Consider the following 21,386-nt stretch of genomic DNA (forward strand, 5'->3'; position numbering starts at 1 on the left):
GAGTTTCTCTACTATATTCATGAATGAAAATACAAGGGTCCTAAGCTCTCTATTTATAGTAGAAAAGGAAAGCCAAGTGGTCTAGAAAAATGGAGGGAAAAAGGATCTAGAATGTGGTATTTGGAGCCAAAAAGAGAGCATGAGGCAAGTGTGACTTGCCACCTAAGCAAGTCACAAGGGACTTGCTTCTAGGCGCATAAAAGAAGCTTGGTGACCAAGCTTGGAGCAAGAAGGATCTAGATTCTCTCACAAATGTGCTCTGTCTCTTGTTAGGCCAATTTCAAGCCCAACTCTTCTTTGGTCCAATTCTCTTCAAAGCCCAAAAACCCTCCAAGGCCCAATACATGGCCAAAACAAAAACCCTATTCTACAAAGCCCAAAATACAAGGCCCAAAAAATAAACCCTATTCTAATATTTACAAACAAAGAGTTTTAAGCTAGGTCTTCACATCTTCCTTGGCCCATGTAAAGTTCATCTTGGGCCTTGTGTGTGCATTGGAGGCCCATTCCTCTTGTATCCTCCTAGCCATTGCTCTTGTTGTGGATCCCTTGATTAGAGGCATCTCATCATCCCCTCCCTCTTGAGAAGGATTTGTCCTCAAATCTGATATTTCTGCCTCATCATCTGTACCACCTGCAAAAGGTATTAAGTCAGCAACATTAAAGGTGGCATGTACATCATATTCCTCAGGCAACTCTAGCCTATATGCATTATCATTGACTCTTTTCAGCACTTTAAAGGGACCATCACCTCGAGAGCTAAGTTTAGACTTCCTTTTCTTAGGAAATCTATCTTTTCTAAGGTGTAGCCACACCCAATCCCCTTCTTCAAAAATCATTTCCCTCTTCCCCTTATTGTTGTACTTAGCATACCTCTTAGTTTGTTGTTGGATTTGTCTTTTAATCTTCACATGCATTTTCTTAACAAAATTAGATTTTGCCACCCCTTCTTTATGAATGAAATCAAAAGATGTAGGAAGTGGTAACAAATCCATAGGAGTGAGAGGATTAAAGCCATAAACAACTTCAAATGGAGAGATCTTAGTAAACCTATGAACTACTCTATTGTAGGCAAACTCAATATGAGGAAGGTATTCATCCCAAGATTTGTAGTTTCCTTTCAAAATTGCCCTTAGCATAGTAGACAGAGATCTATTAACAACTTCAGTTTGCCTATCAATTTGTGGGTGACATGAAGTAGAGAAATTAAGTTTAATTCCTAGTCTTGACCAAAGAGTTTTCCAAAAATGGCTAAGGAACTTAGTATCTCTATCAGAAACTATGGTGCGGGGTATACCATGAAGCTTGACCACATCTCTAAAGAAAAGCCGAGCAATGTTGCTAGCATCATCCACTTTGTGGCAGGGTATAAAGTGTGTCATTTTGCTAAAACGATCTACCACCACAAAAATGGAATCAAAACCCCTTTGTGTTCTTGGGAGTCCTAAGACAAAATCAATACTTATATCTTCCCAAGGGGCTGAAGCAACGGACAAGGGGGTGTATAATCCATGAGGCATTGTTTTAGACTTAGATTGTAAGCATGAGAAACATATATTACAATGCCTTTGGACATCCTTCCTCATATGGGGCCAAAAGAATTTCTCTTTTAAAAGATCTAGGGTTTTTTCTACCCCAAAATGACCCATTAATCCCCCTTCATGTGTTTCTTGAACAAGGAGTTTTCTTTGTGAACCTTGGGGAATACAAATTTTTCCTTCTTTAAACAAATACCCCTCATTCACATAGAAACCTCCTTGAGGTCTTTTCATACACTCAGCATAAGTAGAGGAAAACTCAAAATCTTGATTATACATTTCTGGAATGTGATCAAATCCAAGAATTTGGGCTCCCGATTTTGAAAACAAAGTGTGCCTTCTAGACAAGGCATCAGCCACCACATTACTTTTGCCCTTCTTGTACTTTATCACATAAGGAAATTGTTCCAAGAATTTCATCCACTTAGCATATCTTTTATTCAGCTTGTGTTGGCCCTTCAAATATTTTAGCGACTCATGGTCACTATGAATGACAAACTCTTTGGACATAAGGTAGTGTTCTCAAGTTTGAAGGGCCCTAACTAAGGCACACAATTCCTTATCATAGGTGGGATAGTTGAGGGAAGCACCATGAAGTTTTTCACTGAAATAAGAAATTGGGTGCCCTCCTTGCAATAACACAACACATATTCCTACATCGGATGCATCACACTCTAGCTTAAAGGTTTTTGAAAAGTTTGGTAAAGTTAGAATGGGTGCATTGGTGAGCTTTTCCTTGAGTTGCTGAAAAGTAGACTCTTGTTTTTCACATCAATTAAAAGATACATCTTTCTTGACAAGTTCATTGAGGGGTGAAGCCAAAGTAGAGAAGTTAGGAACAAACCTCCTATAAAAGCTTGCCAAACCATGGAAGCTCCTAACCTCTCCAACATTTTTAGGAGTAGGCCATTCTTGGATGACCTTTGTTTTTGTAGGGTCAACATGGACCCTATTTTTATTTACTACAAAACCTAAGAAAATAACACTATCTACACAAAAAATGCATTTCTCTTTATTTGCAAACAAACTATTTACCCTAAGGATGGTAAGGACAAACCTCAGATGGTCTATGTGCTCATGTAAGCTCTTGCTATAGATCAAAATGTCATCAAAGTAGACAACCACAAACTTTCCTATGCACTCTCTAAGAACGTGATTCATTAGCCTCATGAATGTGCTAGGTGCATTAATAAGCCCAAAGGGCATCACCAACCACTCATATAATCCAAATTTTGTCTTAAAAGCGGTTTTCCACTCATCACCTTCTTTGATTCTTATTTGGTGATAACCACTCTTTAGATCAATTTTAGAAAACATGAGGGACCCATGCAATTCATCAAGCATGTCATCAAGCCTAGGAATGGGATGCTTATATTTAATGGTGATGTTATTTATGGCTCTACAATCACAACACATTCTCCATTTCCCATCCTTTTTAGGTACTAACAAAACAGGCACAGCACAAGGGCTAAGGCTCTTTTGAACCCAACCCTTCAACAACTCTTGGACTTGAGACTCTATCTCCTTTGTTTCTTGAGGATTTGTCCTATAGGCTGATCTATTTGGTAGACTAGCCCCAAACACTAAATATATTTGATGTTCAATTCCTCTAAAGGGAGGAAGCCCAATAGGCCCTTCCTTAGGGAATATATCCTCAAGCTCTTTCAAAAGATTTTCAATTTTAGGAGGTAGATTCTTAAGCTCAAAAGTTGTGGCAGTACATGTGAGTGTTCCTGTACATAGCAGGAGGCATGAAGGTTGTTCAACATTGAGAACTTGATTTAAAGATTTCATGGTTAAAATGTTCTCATTTTGAATGACCTTGGGAGAAGGAACACCAATCTCTCCCGCCTCAAATTCATCTTTATTTAGCTTTTGGACTTTTTGAGGAATTTTTTTTGTCCTCATCTTTCTCTTTTTCTCTTTTGTTCTTCATTTGAAGTTGATCCTCAACCACTTGTGATGGCAAAAGAGGATGAAGAACAAACTTTTTAACCTTGTGAGTAAAGGTAATCTCGTTGGTGAGACAATTGTGCATGGTTTTCTTATCAAATTGCCAAGGTCTCCCCAATAAGATATGACAAGCTTCCATAGGTACTACATCACATAGCACACTATCTTCATATTTCCCTATGGAAAACTTGACCTTTACTTGATGATTGACTGCCAAATCCCCATCTTCATTAAGCCAATGAAGTTTGTAAGGTTTTGGATGAGGTAAGACAGTCAAAGACAACTTGTCAACCAACCTAGTACTGCAGCAGTTACAACATGAGCCACTATCCACAATTAGAGAATAAGTGTTTTCCAAAATTCTACACCTCGTGTGAAATATGTTCTCTCTTTGTGTTAGTGCTTGTGGACTAGGTTGATTGTTGAGGATCCTTCTAACCATTAAAAGGTCCCCATCACAAGGGTGAGCATCTTCTATATTAGACTCGTTGGATTCCTCACTTCCACTCTCACTTTCATTTTCATCCTAGCTGTTATATCTATCAACACCCCTAAGAATCATGGTCTTTTTGGTGGGGCATTGAGATGCTATGTGACCTCTACTAAGACATTTGAAGCATTTGATTTCACTTGTGCGAGTGTGTGATGATGCACTCCCCTCTTTACCTTTTCCTAGATTCCTAGGTGGCTCCTCCTTTTTCTCTTCTTTCTTAAAATCTTTCTTAAGAGTTAGTTTGAGCTTGATTTCTTTTTGAAAAAGATTTTCTCAAATTTTGTTGTTCTACCTTAATGCATATTTGCACCAAATCATTCAAATCTTGGTAAGGTAGAAGCTCAACTCTATCTCTTATATCAAGGTTTAAGCCACTTAAGAATCTAGAAATGGTAATGGACTCTTCCTCAATTATTTCTGCCCTCATCATAAGTAACTCCATTTTATGTCTATATTCTTCCACAGACATATTTCTTTGTTGGATTCTTTTGAGCTTGTTCATGAGCTCCCTATGAGCTCCCTATTGTAGTAGGAGGGAATGTGTCTCCTCCTAAGGGCTGACTTAAGATCATTCCAATATTCAATTGAAGGTCCATTACTTCTTAGCCTCTCTTGGACTATAGAAGTCCACCAATACATAACATACCCTTGAAAGCTTAGGGTAGCAAGAGGCACTTTCCTTTCTTCACTAACTTGATGGCAAGCAAAGAGTTGCTCGACCTTTATCTCCCAATCCAAATAAGCTTCAACATCATCCTTGCCTTGAAAGTGAGGCAAGTCTACTTTAACTTCTCTAGGAGTAGGGTCTTTTCTTTGTCTCCTAATGTGGGAAGGTTGTTGATAATATTCTCCTAATCTTAATCCTCCCTCTTCCCCATATATTGAAGCTCCACTTCTAGACCTTTTGCTAGAATTACTCCTACTTTTTAGCTTATTTTGGATTTTCTCATCTCTTTTCTTTAAAGCTTTGATTTGTTCCTTCAAGAGAGCAATTTGGCCATCTCTTTCCAATTGATCTTTCACTTTGTAAATTGCCTCTTGTTGTCTCCATAGTTCAAGTGATTTGAGTTGTTGAGAAACATGTTTTAAACTATGAATTGAATCCTCATAATCACTTGCACTATGTAGGGAGGATTGACTAGCCATGATTACTAAAAGCTAACTAAGAAATTCTAAAGAAGAAGTAAATAGAAAACTTCTTGAATTATCTTTCAGGAAAGAGAGGTGAATCACTTGGATTGCTTACTTACCAAGTCTTTCCTTGCCAAAGTAATTCAAAGAATATTGCACAAAACTTCTAAAATAGAATTAGACACACACTAACAATTAAGCAACAAAAACAAAAAGATTTGGAGTCTAACTATGCGACCTACTTTAGTGAGGCTTGATGTTGCAAAACACACTCACTGTCTACAAGCGCTTTTACTATTTAAGAAGGTTCTAATTAAGAGATGAGAGAACACCTAAGGCTCCCCAAAGACACTTAATTAGTCCAAAGAGATACAAGAAAGAAAACTTGAACAAATACAACTCAAATGAATACAATCACAAATTTGCGCAAACTTTAAAAGTCTTCAAGTGTTTCGCTCCACTCTTTTCTTTCTTCTTTTGTCTCACTCAAGTGTTTGCTTTGAATTTTCTCCTTTGTGAACTTCACTTGTAGCTTGGAGTTCCACTTTGGTTTCCACCTCCTAGGATGCTACCTTGAGTATTTGGTTACCTCCAAAGAAATCTTCCACCAAGAATGTAACACCAAACAAAAAAGCCAATAAAGAACAACAAGAAAAGCTTAAATGAAAGAAGAGCTAAACTCAAGTGGAATATAGATGAAACATACTCAAAGATTTAACAAAGAAAGACAAACTAGAAATAAGGCAAAGAAACAAGTTAAGCACTCAAATGAATTACCTAAAGAATGACACTAGAATGGATTAAAAAACAACCAAAAACAAGTTAGAAATCTGCACAGAATTTGAATTTTCAGCCACTGCCAATCCAAAAACGTGAAATTCAGCCTCTACTTCAGTGATTTATCATTTTTTCATTTCTCAACATTTTTCAATGATTTTTGTTTTCTTTACTTCGTCTATGTTTTAGCTAAAAGAGGCAAAAATTGGATCTGGATTTGCAATAGCCAATTGTTTGTGATAAATCAAATACAGAAAGTGTGCAGACAAATAGAATTGGAACAACAGTAAAATGTAACAGAAAAATGCTCTCAAACTCAAATGATGGTAGTGATTCTAGTGTACTTCTTTTGCCACTTTCTTTTGATCTTTTCTTTTGATTATTTTTGGCACTTGCTTGTACTCTTTTTGTGCTCTTTTTCTTTCTTTTTTTTATAGCTCTTACAGTAGCTAGTTTCCACCACAAATTAGAATCACCACCACACTATGCTTGATCATTTGCATTTTAATAGAAACAAGAAGAGAAGGAAACTTAAAGGAATCAAAGGAAGATTATGAAACTCAAGGAAACACAATGGAAATTAACTCTAAAGAACTTGCCAAGAACTAATTAACAAGTATGAACTCAAATGCGAAAATTAAAAGCACACAAAGCACACTACAAACGAAAAATGAAACTTAGGTGATTAAGCAAGCACAAGGAAAATTCCCACTGGACATTAAGATAACAAAGGTTATCTAGATGTGAAGGTTCATTTCCAAGGCTCCAAGGGAGAAAAGAAGGTGTATTTATGAACCAAAAACAGCAGCAACACAGTAGCAATACAACAGCAAAACAGTAGCAAAATGGAAAGCTAAACAAAGGAATTTAAGACATAATTGAACTACACGTTACTCTAGACAAAACATATGGATGAGAAAATTAAAATGACTCAAATAGATGAAATAGAAAATGAACAAGACTCAAACGAAAATTTAAAAGGCATACAAATTCACCATGGTTGAGTTCTTAGGCAATATGGCCGAATGGTTCCAAAGGAACAATGATAAGAACCATATAACCAATGAGGTGAAAAGAAGAAAAACAACAAAACAATCAAAGGAAGTAATGAACAACACGGAAATTGAAAGAAAAACTACAAAGAAGATGAACTTATCTCTTGACGTCAAGCTTGATCAACCAAGGCTCTAGATACCACATGATGAGTCCATCTTCAAGAGTAAGGAAGCCAAGGAGAAGCCATGCGGAATTGATTAAGCTTCCATGGAGAAGGATGAAGGTGCGAAAGTTAGAAAATGAGAGGAGAAGTGGTGCGACAATGGTGTTTGGAGAAGCTCTCAAGTGAGGTTGGGCCAACACTCAAGGAAGGGGGCTAGAGGAAACCAAGAAGGAGAACTCTAGCCTAAGTTGATTCACAAAAAGAGAGGAGTCTGGAGTCATCTCAACAGAGTTTCTCTACTATATTCATGAATGAAAATACAAGGGTCCTAAGCTCTCTATTTATAGTAGAAAAGGAGAGCCAAGTGGTCTAGAAAATGGAGGGAAAAAGGATCTAGAATGTGGTATTTGGAGCCAAAAGGAGAGCATGAGGCAAGTGTGACTTGCCACCTAAGCAAGTCACAACGGACTTGCTTCTAGGAGCATAAGAGAAGCTTGGTGACCAAGCTTGGAGCAAGAAGGATCTAGATTCTCTCACAAATGTGCTCTGTCTCTTGTTAGGCCAATTTCAAGCCCAACTCTTCTTTGGTCCAATTCTCTTCAAAGTCTAAAAACCCTTTAAGGCCCAATACATAGCCCAAACAAAAACCTTATTCTACAAAGCCCAAAATACAAGGCCCAAAAAATAAACCCTATCCTAATATTTACAAACAAAGAGTTTTAGGCTAGGTCTTCACATCTTCCTTGGCCCATGTAAAGTTCATCTTGGGCCTTGTATGTGCATTGAAGACCCATTCCTTTTGTATCCTCCTGGCCATTCTCTTGTTGTGGGTCCCTTGGTTAGAGGCATCTCATCAAAAGCTTGTTAAGAAATAATTGATTTGAAAAACATCTCATATATTTTGGAAAAGCTTATTCTAGAAAACCTGTTAAAAAAGCTTGTTTCAAAAGATTTCTATAATATGCAATATGAAATTCACCATTGAAATAAACCATTTCAAAATGTCATGGGGCTGCGGGTAGTAATTAAGGGGTGCAGTAAGCAAGGGCCCCATATCTGAAACGAGGAATGCAACTACGATTCCAATTTCCATGGCGGAATCTCTGTAGTAACCAGCACACAACACAGACACGCACAGTGACTCTCACTCGCCGCGCATTTCCAAGACCAACCGAAGCGACGCAACCAATGGCTCTTCCTCCCAAAGCCACTTTCCCTCTCTCTCTTCTCCTTCTTCTTCCTCTTCTTCTCCTCTCTCTGGTTTTAGCCACATCAACACAACAAGAAGAGTTCTCGGAGGAGTTGCTGCTGAAGCCCTTGCCCGATCGCAAGATTCTCGCGCATTTCCACTTCCAAAATGAAGCTCCTCTCGACGCCGATTCGTTCGCTCGTCACCACCACCTCTTCCCCAAATCTATTTCTCAGCTGGTTCGTGCCTTCTCCTTTTCCTTTTTCTTTTTATGTGATTTTTGTGAAAGAAAACGTACGAATAGTTTTTAATTGTTTACATGCCTCAGTTTCGGTGGATTTGGTTGTGAGGGATGCTGTTGAGTTTTTGAAAATAATGTAGATGCAAAACAACCTTCTAAGAAATATTTGAAGTCGGATGTGGGGATTCATAACCATTGGCTTAATTGTGTGTCGACATTTTCGTTTGTCTAAATTTCGAGAGATGAACACTTTTCTTAATTGTTTGAACAAGGAAAAATTATTGTTTTGGTTTCTGAGAAATCTTGTTTATTAAGTAAAAAGGGTTTGTGATAGAAGGCAGAAAGTCGGTGTAGAGTTTGGAAAAATGCGTTTTGCTATTGTTCGTATATTTTAGGGAAGCATATATGGCTGCCCCGCTGCTGCAAGTAGTTATTGGTGGTTCTTTTTAAAGAAGAAATGTCAACGGGAAGGGAGGTAGACAAGTGAAACGGGAAATGAGAGATTTATCCAATGCAGTAACTATAGCACTCTTTGTCCTGCTGCAACTTGACATTTGTCTGTGAATCGACTTTTTTGTCGATATAGAATGCTTTGTTTGTGAAACACACTCTATGTGCTTCAATAATTAGTTTTGAGATGTTTTCCTGGTGTAAAATACAGGTTTCAGTATTTGATTGTTTCGTTATCAAATAAGGACTAGGGTTTAAGTTTGTAGATTTAAGTTTTAATCATTATTTTTTTCATGTATAATCATTAAATGAAACATTGATGTTTGTAGTTCTCTTTGCTTTTCAATTTTCATTTGTGCCTTTCAGGTTTTTGTTGGGAATATTTTCTTACATTTCATTTTATCATGCATAAAAAATGTGCTGAAGAAGGAAATTGACTATGGCTCTGACTTAAATATTATTATTCAGAATAAGAATTAAGAACAAGAGCCTTTACCTTCGATGAAATTATTTTAAAGGAAATCAATTATATGATGTCAAACACTAATGGACATTCTGGGTTTTACTGTTCTAATAGTTATAGTCAAGTCTCCCTTGCTTACTCATTAGTTTTTGCTGCTTTTTGTGCTTTTACTCTTGTAGCAGCAACATTGTATAGGTTTGTTACATTCTGGTTGCTTAGAGAATATAGAGTTTGTCCTGAATATACTAAGTAACCCGAGTTTAGTGTTTAATGGACAGGTTCAGAAGTTTCATATTAAGGCAATGGAGTTATCTTTTACACAAGGTCGATGGAACTATGAAAGATGGGGTGGATTTGATCCAATATCAAGTCATAATGCAAAGCCTCCAGGAGTTGAATTGTGGGCAGTTTTTGATGTCCCTCCACATCAGGTTGATGCTTCTTGGAAAAATTTAACCCATTCACTATCAGGTCTCTTTTGTGCTTCCATCAACTTCCTGGAGTCTTCTACAACTTATTCTGCGCCTGAATGGACATTTCAATCAGCTCTGGGTAGTTTAAGATATGGTACACTGCCACGTGAAGCTGTCTGTACTGAGAATCTTACACCCTGGTTGAAACTCCTTCCCTGTCGAGATAAAGCTGGACTCTCTTCCTTAATGGATAGACCGTCTATTTACAGAAGCTTTTACCACTCCCAGCGGTTGCACTTGACAATGTCCTCAGCTGCTTCAGATGGGTCAAGATCAGGAATTATTCTACAACAAACACTAACAGTTGTACTCCAGCCTGATGATCAGAATGCTGATATGAACCATGTCAGCAAAGCAAAGGTACAACCAAGCTGGTCCCTGAGTTCAATATTTGGAAGAAAAATCAGTGGAAGGTGTGTCCTTGCCAAGTTGAGTAATGTTTACCTTCATGCTGATAGAGGTCTAGTTGCTCAACTTGAGAATCTCCATAAGAATACTACTCAATTTGCTAATAATGACACAGGTCCCGAAGATTATAGAGTGAACAGTGGCTTTAAATTGTCTGTTACTCCCAAGAGGATGCATACAGAATTGGGAAAGGGCTCCTCAATTCTGTATGAATACCCAATCAAAGATTACAAGGATACTGAACAATTTGATTTAGGCCTATCGTGGGAGCATCCAATTGTTTGGTCCAGCCCACATGCTCCTTTTTATGCTAGTAGATTCTTGATGGGAAGTGGAAATGAAAGGGGTGCTATTGCAATATCCTTGAAATCAACGGAAATGACACAGGGACTTGTAACCAATAATATTGAAGAAAGGTGTAAGTTGCAAGTTAATGTCCTCCAAGTTGTGCCTTGGTATGTTAAAGTATATTATCATACTTTGCAATTACTAGTTGATGAAAGACCTCGAGTACTCACAGATTTTGTTGAGAGAATGCGTGTTTTGCCTTCTGAAGACAAAGTATCGCCAGGGATGATGGAGCTTGTCCTTCAATTTCCTTGTGAAATGAAGTCAGCTGTATTGAGTATAGAATTTGACAAGGTTTGCCCGAATTCTTTTCTTACATTTGTAGTTCTTCTTCCTCTCAATATTTGCGTAACTTATTTTACGGACATCAAACTATTTAATTTAATGTCTGTTAGTCACCTCAGAAATGTTAATAAGGAACTCATTATGTTATACTTCCTCCGTTCCAAAATGACTGCATTTTTAGCCACATAAAAGTTTCAAATTGACTAATGTCTCACTTTTAAATAGAGCATTAAATTTTTTCTTCCCAGTATGTCCTCAATATTTATTATTGTTTTCAACACGTGTGCATAACCTAAACTGTAGTCATTGTGGAACAGAGGGAATATGAAAGTTAGATTGCTGTTAATACCATATGAAAGCAGGAGGAGGAATAAAGGATATATTTATTTGTAATACAACCTTTTAAAAGTAGTGATCGAAGTGACTGAGCCATGCTTAACCTGACCCTTCTTGAGTAAAGGTAAATTGCCCTTTTAGGTTATGGGCTTCACTTAAATTGGTCAGGACGGTAAAATATAGGCGCAATTAATCCTTTGCGTTTTTGGCAGCTATGCTTAAATGGGCATGGCTGATCCGTTTATAGCATACAATTAGGTATGACACCACGGCATAAAAGTAATACTTGTTTTATTTTTTCATAAATGTGGAATGCGAATATGTTCACTTAAGATCATTTTTAAGATGGATGATTAGGAAATCGGTTTCTTCGTATCAAAATAAATTTTGACTTGCTTTTGTTGGCCTGCATAGGGCTTCTTGCACATTGATGAGTACCCTCCAGATGCTAATCAAGGATTCGACATTCCATCCGCAATAATAAGCTTTCCTGACTTAAATGCTGGTTTGCAATTTTATGATAAATCTCAAAGCAAGTCACCGTTGTTGTCTAAATTACAGGTTTTTTGAATCTACACTCTTTCTTCTCATGACACTTACACGTATAATATTCTTTGTCATGCCTCTAACTATCCGGATCTATGTTGCAGGAAAAGAGTCCAGTTCTCTCTTACACAGAAGTCTTACTTGTACCCTTGACAACTCCTGATTTCAGTATGCCATATAATGTCATCACAATTACATGCACAGTTTTTGCATTGTATTTTGGATCTTTGTTAAATGTTCTCCGAAGACGAGTTGGAGAGGAGGAAAGACTTTTGAAAAACAAAGGTAAACCTCTGCTCTTGCCGTGTCTGCATATTGAGACATTAGTTAATCAATTTTGTGCAACAATGATTAATCCTCAAGCGTGGTACTTTTTTAATTAATAAGTCCTACCTTGATAGCCGTCGAAAACAAAAACATCCTCATCTTTTAAGCTTCCCCTTGCTCTCTGTGCCAGTTTTCTATATTATTGACTAATACCTTCTATGTTATTTATGACTGCATGCTGTCATCACAAACTAGACATGCAAATTCAATAGCAAACTAAAGAAATAAGTACTTTTGTTAGATTAATCTACTTGAGCTCTTTTGGATATAGTGATCCATGAATATGAATATTTATGTATCGTCATTATTGAAGTGTATTATAGCTAGAAACCTAATATCTCGCTAGGAAGAATAAGGGATTTCTTTCCTGAGCACGGTGCCTAAGCTGTAGAACAACCGAGTTCTGGATCTCCCTATGCCGAAAAGCTCCAATTCCCTGTGCAAATGCCAAGATTAACAGGCAACATGTCTTATTTCTAAAATCAAACTAATCGGTACATATCTGATATATATGCTCAAGTTTGTGGGGAGGATTTAATAATATAAATTTTGATGTGTGAGATTAACTTGTACATTATATGATACATTATTGTCTACAGACCTAGTGGTATATATTTTTGGCCCGCCTTCCCTCATTCTTATGGTTAAAAATTCTTATTGAGTTGCTAATGTTTTCTATTTTTGTACCTGTAGATGCCAGCAAAGCTGTTTTCCTTCGTCGAATACTAAATAAATTATCTGCCAAGCTTAGAGGCAGACCATTGGAATCAACTTCGTCCCCTTCATCATCATCATCATCATCCTCCTCCTTTGTTAGTCCAAAATTGATTCTCAGAGTATTACTGGTTGCAGGAATTGCAATTGCATGGCAATACTACTCACAATGATAACTTCCAACCCGGTAGTTTTCCGTGTACTATAGTCTGATTGCATATATTTTATGTACAATACAAACCTTACTTCCACTTTACCGTGTACTTTCATTCATACCTGTTTTTAGTCGACCAAAACAATGTACACGACCAAATTGATTGATTATAAAACAAAATTGTCCTTCTGATTTTCCACAGGTTTTAAGTAATAAAATGTGCAATACCCTTTCACACTAGAGGGCACTTGTAACTCGATGATTGGTAGTCATTGTGGTCGACGGCTTGAGTTTTATGATGGAAGTAAGCGTTCACATTAGTGGACATTGCTTTCGGAGGAGTCTTAAACCCAGAGGAATTTAAGAAACCTCAGTAAGGTCTATTTGTAGGGGATATCTTGGTGTGTTAGGAGTGGTATCATACCTATTTACACGAGTATTAGTGTATCTTCTAAAAGTGTCCTAGCATGGTAGCAGTAACCGTCTTACACAGTGTTGCATGTACCTATATAGTGGAGCTTGCATACAGGGCATGTTAAGAGGTGGTGTACCGTCCATGGCTGCTGTGAACATATACGTCACTGACATAAAATAGTTCTAGGAATTATGGGAAAATGGTCAAATCCGTAGTTCATTCCAGATTAACCACAAGGGGATTCAATCTTTGTTTAGTATATCTCGATTGGTTTCACTCACTGACTGAGGAGATCACCATCCTTCAAGCACACTTGTTTTGGCCGGCATTAATGGTAGGATAATCCATCATTTGTCATAATTTCCCACTAAAACAACTTAAATAAAGCATTGCTGTCTTTCACCGTACATTAAACATATATTTTATAACTATATCTCACGATTGTCATTTGCAGCAATAAATCAAGCATGTTTTTCCTGATCTAGCAAGCCAATTAAAAGGTATACACAGTTTATTAGTCTTTGGATGAAATGGAAGTTCAAAATAACTGAGTCATCATGAGAGCACATTTATACCCTCCATTGAGCACCTATCTCGTTAATGTGGCATGAAAGCTCACTGTTATTTTGGTCCAACTCTTCAAAGTAAACAACCAGAATGAGATATCATTTTCAGATGCCCAAATGAATCAAAACGCTATGCTATTGATTTCGGACCAACTGACTTCCGAGACTGCACTAGCTTACTCAGAAAATTATAGGTTTTATGTTTATGCAAGTTAGGGATATTAAACTTTTGGTTAATGGAACTTTTGAAAGATTAGGTTGCGAATAATTCTTTACTCCCAATTCTTGAGCAAGAAATTTCATTTTCCAAGCACTCGGAAGGTTCAATCTTTTCATCCTCTGCACTTGCTAAACAGGATCTGTTATCTTTCTTTATATTTTCACAGCATATCATACATATACACAAATGTACAGTAATTTTTACCAAAAAGGGCAAAAATGAAAGAGAAAAGGTAACTAACAACAAAATGGCAAATGTGGATTATACTTTGTTCTTTTTTTTTTAACCCAATGACACATAATTTATCTAATCCTTTTGTAGTTAGCTGCCACAATTGCCTCATCTTCTCGTATCCGCTTCATATTCTTACTTGAATAGCTGCATGTAAACTGGTTGCGTGCAATGCTCCCAGAGTGATCATCAATTTTATCTCCAATATCTGAGAAGAGTCCATTAAAATGTTAGTATAGTAGAGGCAGTTGGAGAAGAAACTGCAATGCCATAAAATGTAATGAATGCTGAACTTGCCTGACTTGTCCTCATCTATTTTTAGTTTCTTGAATAGGTTGACATCTTCCCATAGTTGCTTTCTCTTGCAGCTTTGGCCTTTCAGAATCTCGCCTAAAAGGGCAAAGAAAACAGAATTGCTACTTATAAATTGCAAACTATTTCCTCATCCTTTCTTCAGATATTAAATCTTGACAAACTTCTATAGATGTAACTAACAGAATTGTAAAATGTCATTTATAAGGCTTAATTAAGTTTTAAATTTCGTCAGACATAATTGTTATTATATTTTGCCACATGGTATGTTAAGAAATATGAGATTCATCATGCTTTGCTTCTTTATACTTCCATGTCTTAAAAAATATGAAATTTAATGATTAATAAATGATTGGTGAATTTTATTACTTCAATATTGTTTTAGTTTTACACAAGGAGAAAGCAAACAAGATTAAGAAGCAAGATAACATTCAGGCGCACTCAATTGAAAATATGCGTATTTATTAATAAAACCCATTTATAATCATGGAACTGAATTATGTACCTGAGCTGCTCTCTTTCAACTTTTTATTCTTGATCAAGTTGATAGCTTGCAGTTGAATTCCTTTATTGTTATCAGCATTCTCACTTTCAATCATCTTTCCAATCCCATCTTGAAAATCTAGTGAGTCATGTCCTCCTGATTATCACAACCATGTAACTAGAAGTTACATCATTCTTAAACAAAACACACATCCTATTTAGAAAATATAAGTAACAGAAAGGAATAAAATTGAAAAAAATATAATTGACTAAGCCCTCATGGAGTCCATGTTCAGGAAGACATAAAGACATGACAGGAAACTAGGTAAAACCCCAATTACAATACCTTAATGAAATACAATAAACGACCAACATTCAAATCAAAACATATAATCCCAATGAAATTGCTTAAGTAACAGAAAACTTTGAACTCTGAGATTTGAAAAGAAGAAAAAGGTGAAAGTGAAAAGACATACTCTTGAGTCCTACTTTGCAGAGTTTGCCAGTGACGAGAAGAGCATCGCATTGGTCTCTGCCAGTGGACAAGCCTTTGGAAGAGAAGAAAGAGAGAAGAGAGTTCCAAGTGAGAGAGGAAGCTATGAGGTCCACCCCTCTGCTGATGAAGTAACCGTTCAGCCTCAGCGTTGATGGGTCAAGCCCAAAGGCCCGCGAAATGGAGCCCAAGTCGATTCTCTGGTCCTCCCAGGCCACCACTTGGGCCACCTTCGAGAGGGAGGGGCATAGCAGCTTTATGGTTATCTCTCTGGGTTTCTTCTCTGACATCCACACACAACACAGCAACGGGAAACAAAATCAAACAGTGTTCGTGACTCTGCAAGAGAATCAGAGGGCACTGTTCTGTGTTGCTTCTAAGTTTGGTTCAGGTTGTGATGCAAAATCATCACTCATGATCATGCCTATGAGCTTTCCCTTTCTTTCCATCTCCAGAACTTACCATTACTGTGAGTGCTTTCTCGAATTGTCTATGATAATACCCACCATACCGATCATTGGACCCTGTGACATATACTAGGCCTCAATGTACGTTTTTTAAATTTAGGTTTCTTCTTGCACCACCACCATGGAAGTTTTAAGAAAAGTAGATTTTCGGATTATGAAATTTGAAAATATGCTCCAAAGTATATAATCTAGAATTCGAAGATATAGTTTAGATTTTATTATTACATATTTTGGATTATGTGATGTAAAAATATATTTTTAATGGTATGATTTGAAATATTTTGAAATTAAGTAATTTAAAAGTATAATACATTTTTTACATTATATATTTTTAAGGGTTAAATATGTTTTTTGTCTCTTAACTTTCAGTGAATTTTGGAATTAGTGCATTTTGAAATTTTGAACCAATTTAGTCCTTCATCTTTTGAAATACGTGGATTTATTCCTTTTAATCAAATTTTCTTAAGTTTATTTGACATTTCAAGCGCGCGTTTCACAATAGTATTTGACTTAACATTAAAGCAAAAATGTGTCAAACAGTATAAACAACTCAAATACAATCCGTACCAAACATCAAATAAATCTAACAAAATTTGATTAAAAGGACTAAATCCACGTATTCCGAAAGATGAAAGTATTGGAAGGGGGAGCCTTTCATCCATAAATGAAGAACAGTTTTGATGATGTCTACTGATCTAGGATAAAACATAGCTTGGTTCAGTTAGGATATGCATTAGGCAATTAGGTTCTCTTTATCAAATGTATTTCAGGCCTGTTGTGTAATTCTGCATATGATTAATTTTTTAACTAATGGATTAGCTGTGAGTATGGTACAAAGTAAGTGAAAGTATACTCACGATAATCGATTAGGTAAATTGCTAATCGAATTAGTGACAGCAAAAACCTTTGTATAAAAGCTGTTTTGGAATCTGTTTTGGGTCTGGAAAAAATCAGAAAGATCATGCAGTTTTCATCTGAGATAGAGCCATCTGAGAGACACAAAGTTTCAGAAGATTCTGCAAGATAACTCAAGTACAGATCCAAGAAGAATTGATGGTTGATTCTACCATGATGGATCTTGCTTGATTCAAGGAGCATCAAGTCAAATCTGCACAGCTTAGGTGTTTTCGTTTCTTGTTTTGTTTTCTGTATTTCTGATTACAGTAGCTTCAGTGTTTGAAGTGTGGACCTCGGTGCAATTGTGTGGATGCATTGCTCCTAGGGGGAGTTCTTGATTGTTGAATCAAGTTCTTGGGTTTTGGGGGTTAGAATTACATAGGTGTGCTTGTAATTCTTGGAACCTTTCTGTTTAGTGGAATCCTCCTAAGTGTGTTACTTAGGAGAAGACTGGATGTAGATTCTTTTTGAATCGAACCAGTATAAATTGTGTATCTTGCTTCTTTCTTCTCTCTCATAATCTTTCTTGATTGATTTAAACAGTCCATTAACCCAGAACTGCGAAATTGATTAATTGAGCTTTAAAACCTAAAGATTTATTCAAGATTCATCTTAAACCATATAAAAGCTTGTTAATCAATTCAGATCCCTTTATGGTTAAGATAATTAGACAGATCTGCTTTTAACAATTGGCACCAGAGCTGGCTAATCGCACGATAATCGATTAGAAAGATCCTGATATGTCTAATACATCTCAAACCTTTGCTGAAGGGGCATCCATCAACAGGTCACCTCTGTTTGCTGGTGAAAACTACCCTTTTTGGAAAATTAGAATGAAAATTTTTCTTGAATCAGTGGACAAAGTGGTCTGGGATGCTGTAGTTAATGGACCTTTTCAACCCATTAAAGTTGTGGAAGGCAAAACTGTTCTTAAAGAGTTCTCACAGTGGACTTTTGATGAAAATAAAAGGGCACACTATGATGTTAGAGCCAAAAATATTATATCCTCTGCACTAACTTTGGATGAATTTTACAGGGTATCTGTGTGTGAATCCGCCAAAGAGATGTGGGATGTTTTGGAGGTCACCCATGAGGGCACGGATGAGGTAAAAAGAGCAAGGAAGAACACTCTCATTCAAGAGTATGAGATGTTCAGGATGAAAACTGAAGAAAGCAGAATCTGCAGATGACTCTAATGATGATTATAACTTTGACAGTGAAGCTTTGAGACTAATGGTAAAGGGGTTCTCAAAATTTCTAAAGCACAAGAACAAATCTAACAGTAATTCTGCAGAAATTAAAAGATCTTCTAGGAAACAAGAAAAACATGTTCCAACCTGCTATGAGTGTGGAAAAATGGGACACATCAAACCTAAATGCCCTGCCCTCAAGCTGAAGCAAAAACTAGAAGAGAAAGGTGAGGCAGACAAGCACAAGAAGAAAAGGAAAGCTTACAACAGTGACTCCAACTCATCCAGTGAATCTGATGGAAGCATTGAGGAAGAGACCAACCTCTGTCTTATGGCTGGAACAAGCTCTTCTAAGAGCAGTGTGAGTAGTTTCAACTCCAATGATGATGAAAATAACTACTATGAATTACTTGATGCTTTTAATGAATTGCATAAGGAAGCCACAAAATTGCAAAAGTCAAATAATAAGCGTAGAGGAGAAATTAAATGGCTTGAAGGTAGAGTAAAGCAACTAGAAGAGAAAAATGAAAATCTGATAACAAGTCTTGAAAAACTAGAGAAATCTAAGAAACACTCTAGGTCCAAAGATGACACAAGCTCTCCCCAATGTGAAAAATGCCCAGGACAGCTAGAAAAGATAGATTACCTAATGAAAACTCTCTCAAAATTCACTTTGGGAAGATCAAACCTTGATGCAGTGTTAGGATCTCAAAGGAGTGTGCTTAATAAAGAGGGAATAGGTTACAGTGGCAAATCTAATCCATTAGGCACCAGAAGTTTTCTAGATATGAGTAAACCAACATCTGTCATTTGCTCCTACTGTTCTGAACTTGGTCATGCATCAAATTCCTGCTATTTTAAAAATTGTGGGGTTCCTAAAGGAGAGTACAAATGGGTACCTAAAGGAACACCTCAAACCACTAACATGAAAGGACCCAAGTTCAATTGGGTACCTGCATCTTCTCTTTAATCTTTGTTTCAGATGTGTCTTGATGCAAGGAAAACAATGTATTATATAATGGATGCTCAAGACACATGAAAGGAGATGTGAAGAACTTCTGCATGATATCTTACAAAGCCAATTATTGGTCATGTTACAAGAGGTGATAATAACAAAGGTCAAATTTTTTATCCATCACATTGGTCTTGGTTTATATTTGCTCTATACTTCCATAAATGTCTGCACTCTGATGTTAACCTGTGCTATTGATTTCACCTGCTGCGTTGTTAGTATTGTCATACTTTGTATGCCTACTGTGTTCAAACTGTGTAGCTGCTTGCCTAACCTTGGCCTTAATCCATTATCGTGTTCTGTCTGAAGCTTAGTTTGTGTTAAGTTCTGCATCACATAGTTGCTACTTAATTTCTCAAAAGGAACCCGCTAATCCATTATGCGAAATTGTTATACATTCTAGTTGTTATCCTGGTTGTTATGCATTATCTGCTGCTGCATCTCTTACATTGCTGCGCTGTTTAGATACAATTTTCCTGTTGTCCTGTATTGCATCCTAAATCTGTCTGATTTTTTTGCTAATGTCCAAAAAGGGGGAGAATTTGATATATTGATGGTTTATTGGTAGGGGGAGTATGTAATGAAAATGATATCTGTTATATGCCTATGCTGTTGTTTACTTTGTGTGCCTGTACTGCTGTTGTTGTTTGCTTAATGTGCTGCAGGTAGGCTTATCACAGTCCATGTTTTGGACATCATCAAAAAGGGGGAGATTGTTGGAAGGGTGAGCCTTTCATCCATAAATGAAGAACACTTTTGATGATGTCTACTGATCTAGGATAAAACATAGCTTGGTTCAGTTAGGATATGCATTAGGCAATTAGCTTCTCTTTATCAAATGTATTTCAGGCCTGTTGTGTAATTCTGCATATGATTAATTTTTTAACTAATGGATTAGTTGTGAGTATGGTACAAAGTAAGTGAAAGTATACTCACGATAATCGATTAGGTAAATTGCTAATCGAATTAGTGACAGCAAAAACCTTTGTATAAAAGTTGTTTTGGAATCTGTTTTGGGTCTGGAAAAAATCAGAAAGATCACGCAGTTTTCATCTGAGATAGAGCCATCTGAGAGACACAAAGTTTCAGAAGATTCTGCAAGATAACTCAAGTACAGATCCAAGAAGAATTGATGGTTGATTCTACCATGATGGATCTTGCTTGATTCAAGGAGCATCAAGTCAAATCTGCACAGCTTAGGTGTTTTCGTTTCTTGTTTTGTTTTCTGTATTTCTGATTACAGTAGCTTCAGTGTTTGAAGTGTGGACCTAGGTGCAATTGTGTGGATGCATTGCTCCTAGGGGGAGTTCTTGATTGTTGAATCAAGTTCTTGGGTTTTAGGGGTTAGAATTACATAGGTGTGCTTGTAATTCTTGGAACCTTTCTGTTTAGTGGAATCCTCCTAAGTGTGTTACTTAGGAGAAGACTGGATGTAGATTCTTTTTGAATCGAACCAGTATAAATTGTGTATCTTGCTTCTTTCTTCTCTCTCATAATCTTTCTTGATTGATTTAAACAGTCCATTAACCCAGAACTGCGAAATTGATTAATTGAGCTTTAAAACCTAAAGATTTATTCAAGATTCATCTTAAACCATATAAAAGCTTGTTAATCAATTCAGATCCCTTTGTGGTTAAGATAATTAGACAGATCTGCTTTTAACAGAAAGACTAAATTAGTCCAAAGTTTCAAACTGGACTAATTCCAAAATTCACTGAGAGTTAAGGGACCAAAAACATATTTAATCCTATTTTTAAATTGTGTAATTTAAAGTACGTTTTTAATTTATGTAATATCCTTGTATAATTTAGAATGTATTGTTAGATTATATAACTAAAAATATATATTTTATAATATATAATCTAAAATATTTTTATACATTAGGTAATTTAAAGTATATATTTTTTAGTTTGAAAGAAAAATATTTTAAATTATATAATTTATAATATATTTTTAAACTATCCAATCTAGAATATATTAAATTATAAATTATATAATTCAAAATAATTTGTTAAGTTATATCAACAGTGGAGACCTTTAACACTCTTATGGGTTATGCATCTTTTTATTTTTCCTTTACTTAAATATTTCTACACTTTCTCTTTGTACATCTCT

At 36.4% G+C, this 21,386-nt stretch overlaps 2 protein-coding genes and 1 pseudogene across 3 annotated transcripts; 1 reads left to right on the top strand and 2 right to left on the bottom strand.

Moving 5' to 3' along the window:
* Positions 1–3,402: 3,402 nt before the first annotated feature.
* Positions 3,403–5,130, bottom strand: LOC146882069 (uncharacterized; annotated as a pseudogene).
* A 2,976-nt stretch (positions 5,131–8,106) lies between these two features.
* LOC114167601 (GPI transamidase component Gpi16 subunit family protein) lies at positions 8,107–13,180 on the top strand. Of its 2 annotated transcripts, none has more exons than XM_028052705.2 (5): positions 8,107–8,479; positions 9,673–10,917; positions 11,659–11,805; positions 11,895–12,075; positions 12,811–13,180. In XM_028052705.2, exons 1-5 carry the CDS (start codon positions 8,120–8,122, stop codon positions 13,002–13,004), a joined length of 2,127 nt encoding a protein of 708 aa, XP_027908506.1. In that variant the 5' UTR covers positions 8,107–8,119; the 3' UTR covers positions 13,005–13,180. The 2 variants fall into 2 exon arrangements, with proteins under 2 accessions (XP_027908506.1, XP_085524384.1); XM_085668258.1 differs by having other exon boundaries at positions 8,340–8,479; positions 9,659–10,917.
* Positions 13,181–14,311: 1,131 nt separating this feature from the next.
* On the bottom strand, positions 14,312–16,218 carry LOC114166209 (amino acid-ligase). The gene is made up of 4 exons (XM_028050900.2): positions 15,689–16,218; positions 15,235–15,369; positions 14,715–14,807; positions 14,312–14,625 (listed from the first exon to the last, which is right to left on the bottom strand). The coding sequence occupies exons 1-4, from the start codon at positions 15,993–15,995 to the stop codon at positions 14,489–14,491; spliced, it is 672 nt and encodes a 223-aa protein (XP_027906701.1). The 5' UTR covers positions 15,996–16,218; the 3' UTR covers positions 14,312–14,488.
* Between the last annotated feature and the right edge of the window lie 5,168 nt (positions 16,219–21,386).

This window comes from Vigna unguiculata, chromosome 10 (assembly GCF_037176805.1).
Source record: "Vigna unguiculata cultivar grain cowpea cultivar isolate G323 ecotype 2 chromosome 10, ASM3717680v1, whole genome shotgun sequence".
NCBI classification, from domain to species: Eukaryota; Viridiplantae; Streptophyta; class Magnoliopsida; order Fabales; family Fabaceae; genus Vigna; species Vigna unguiculata.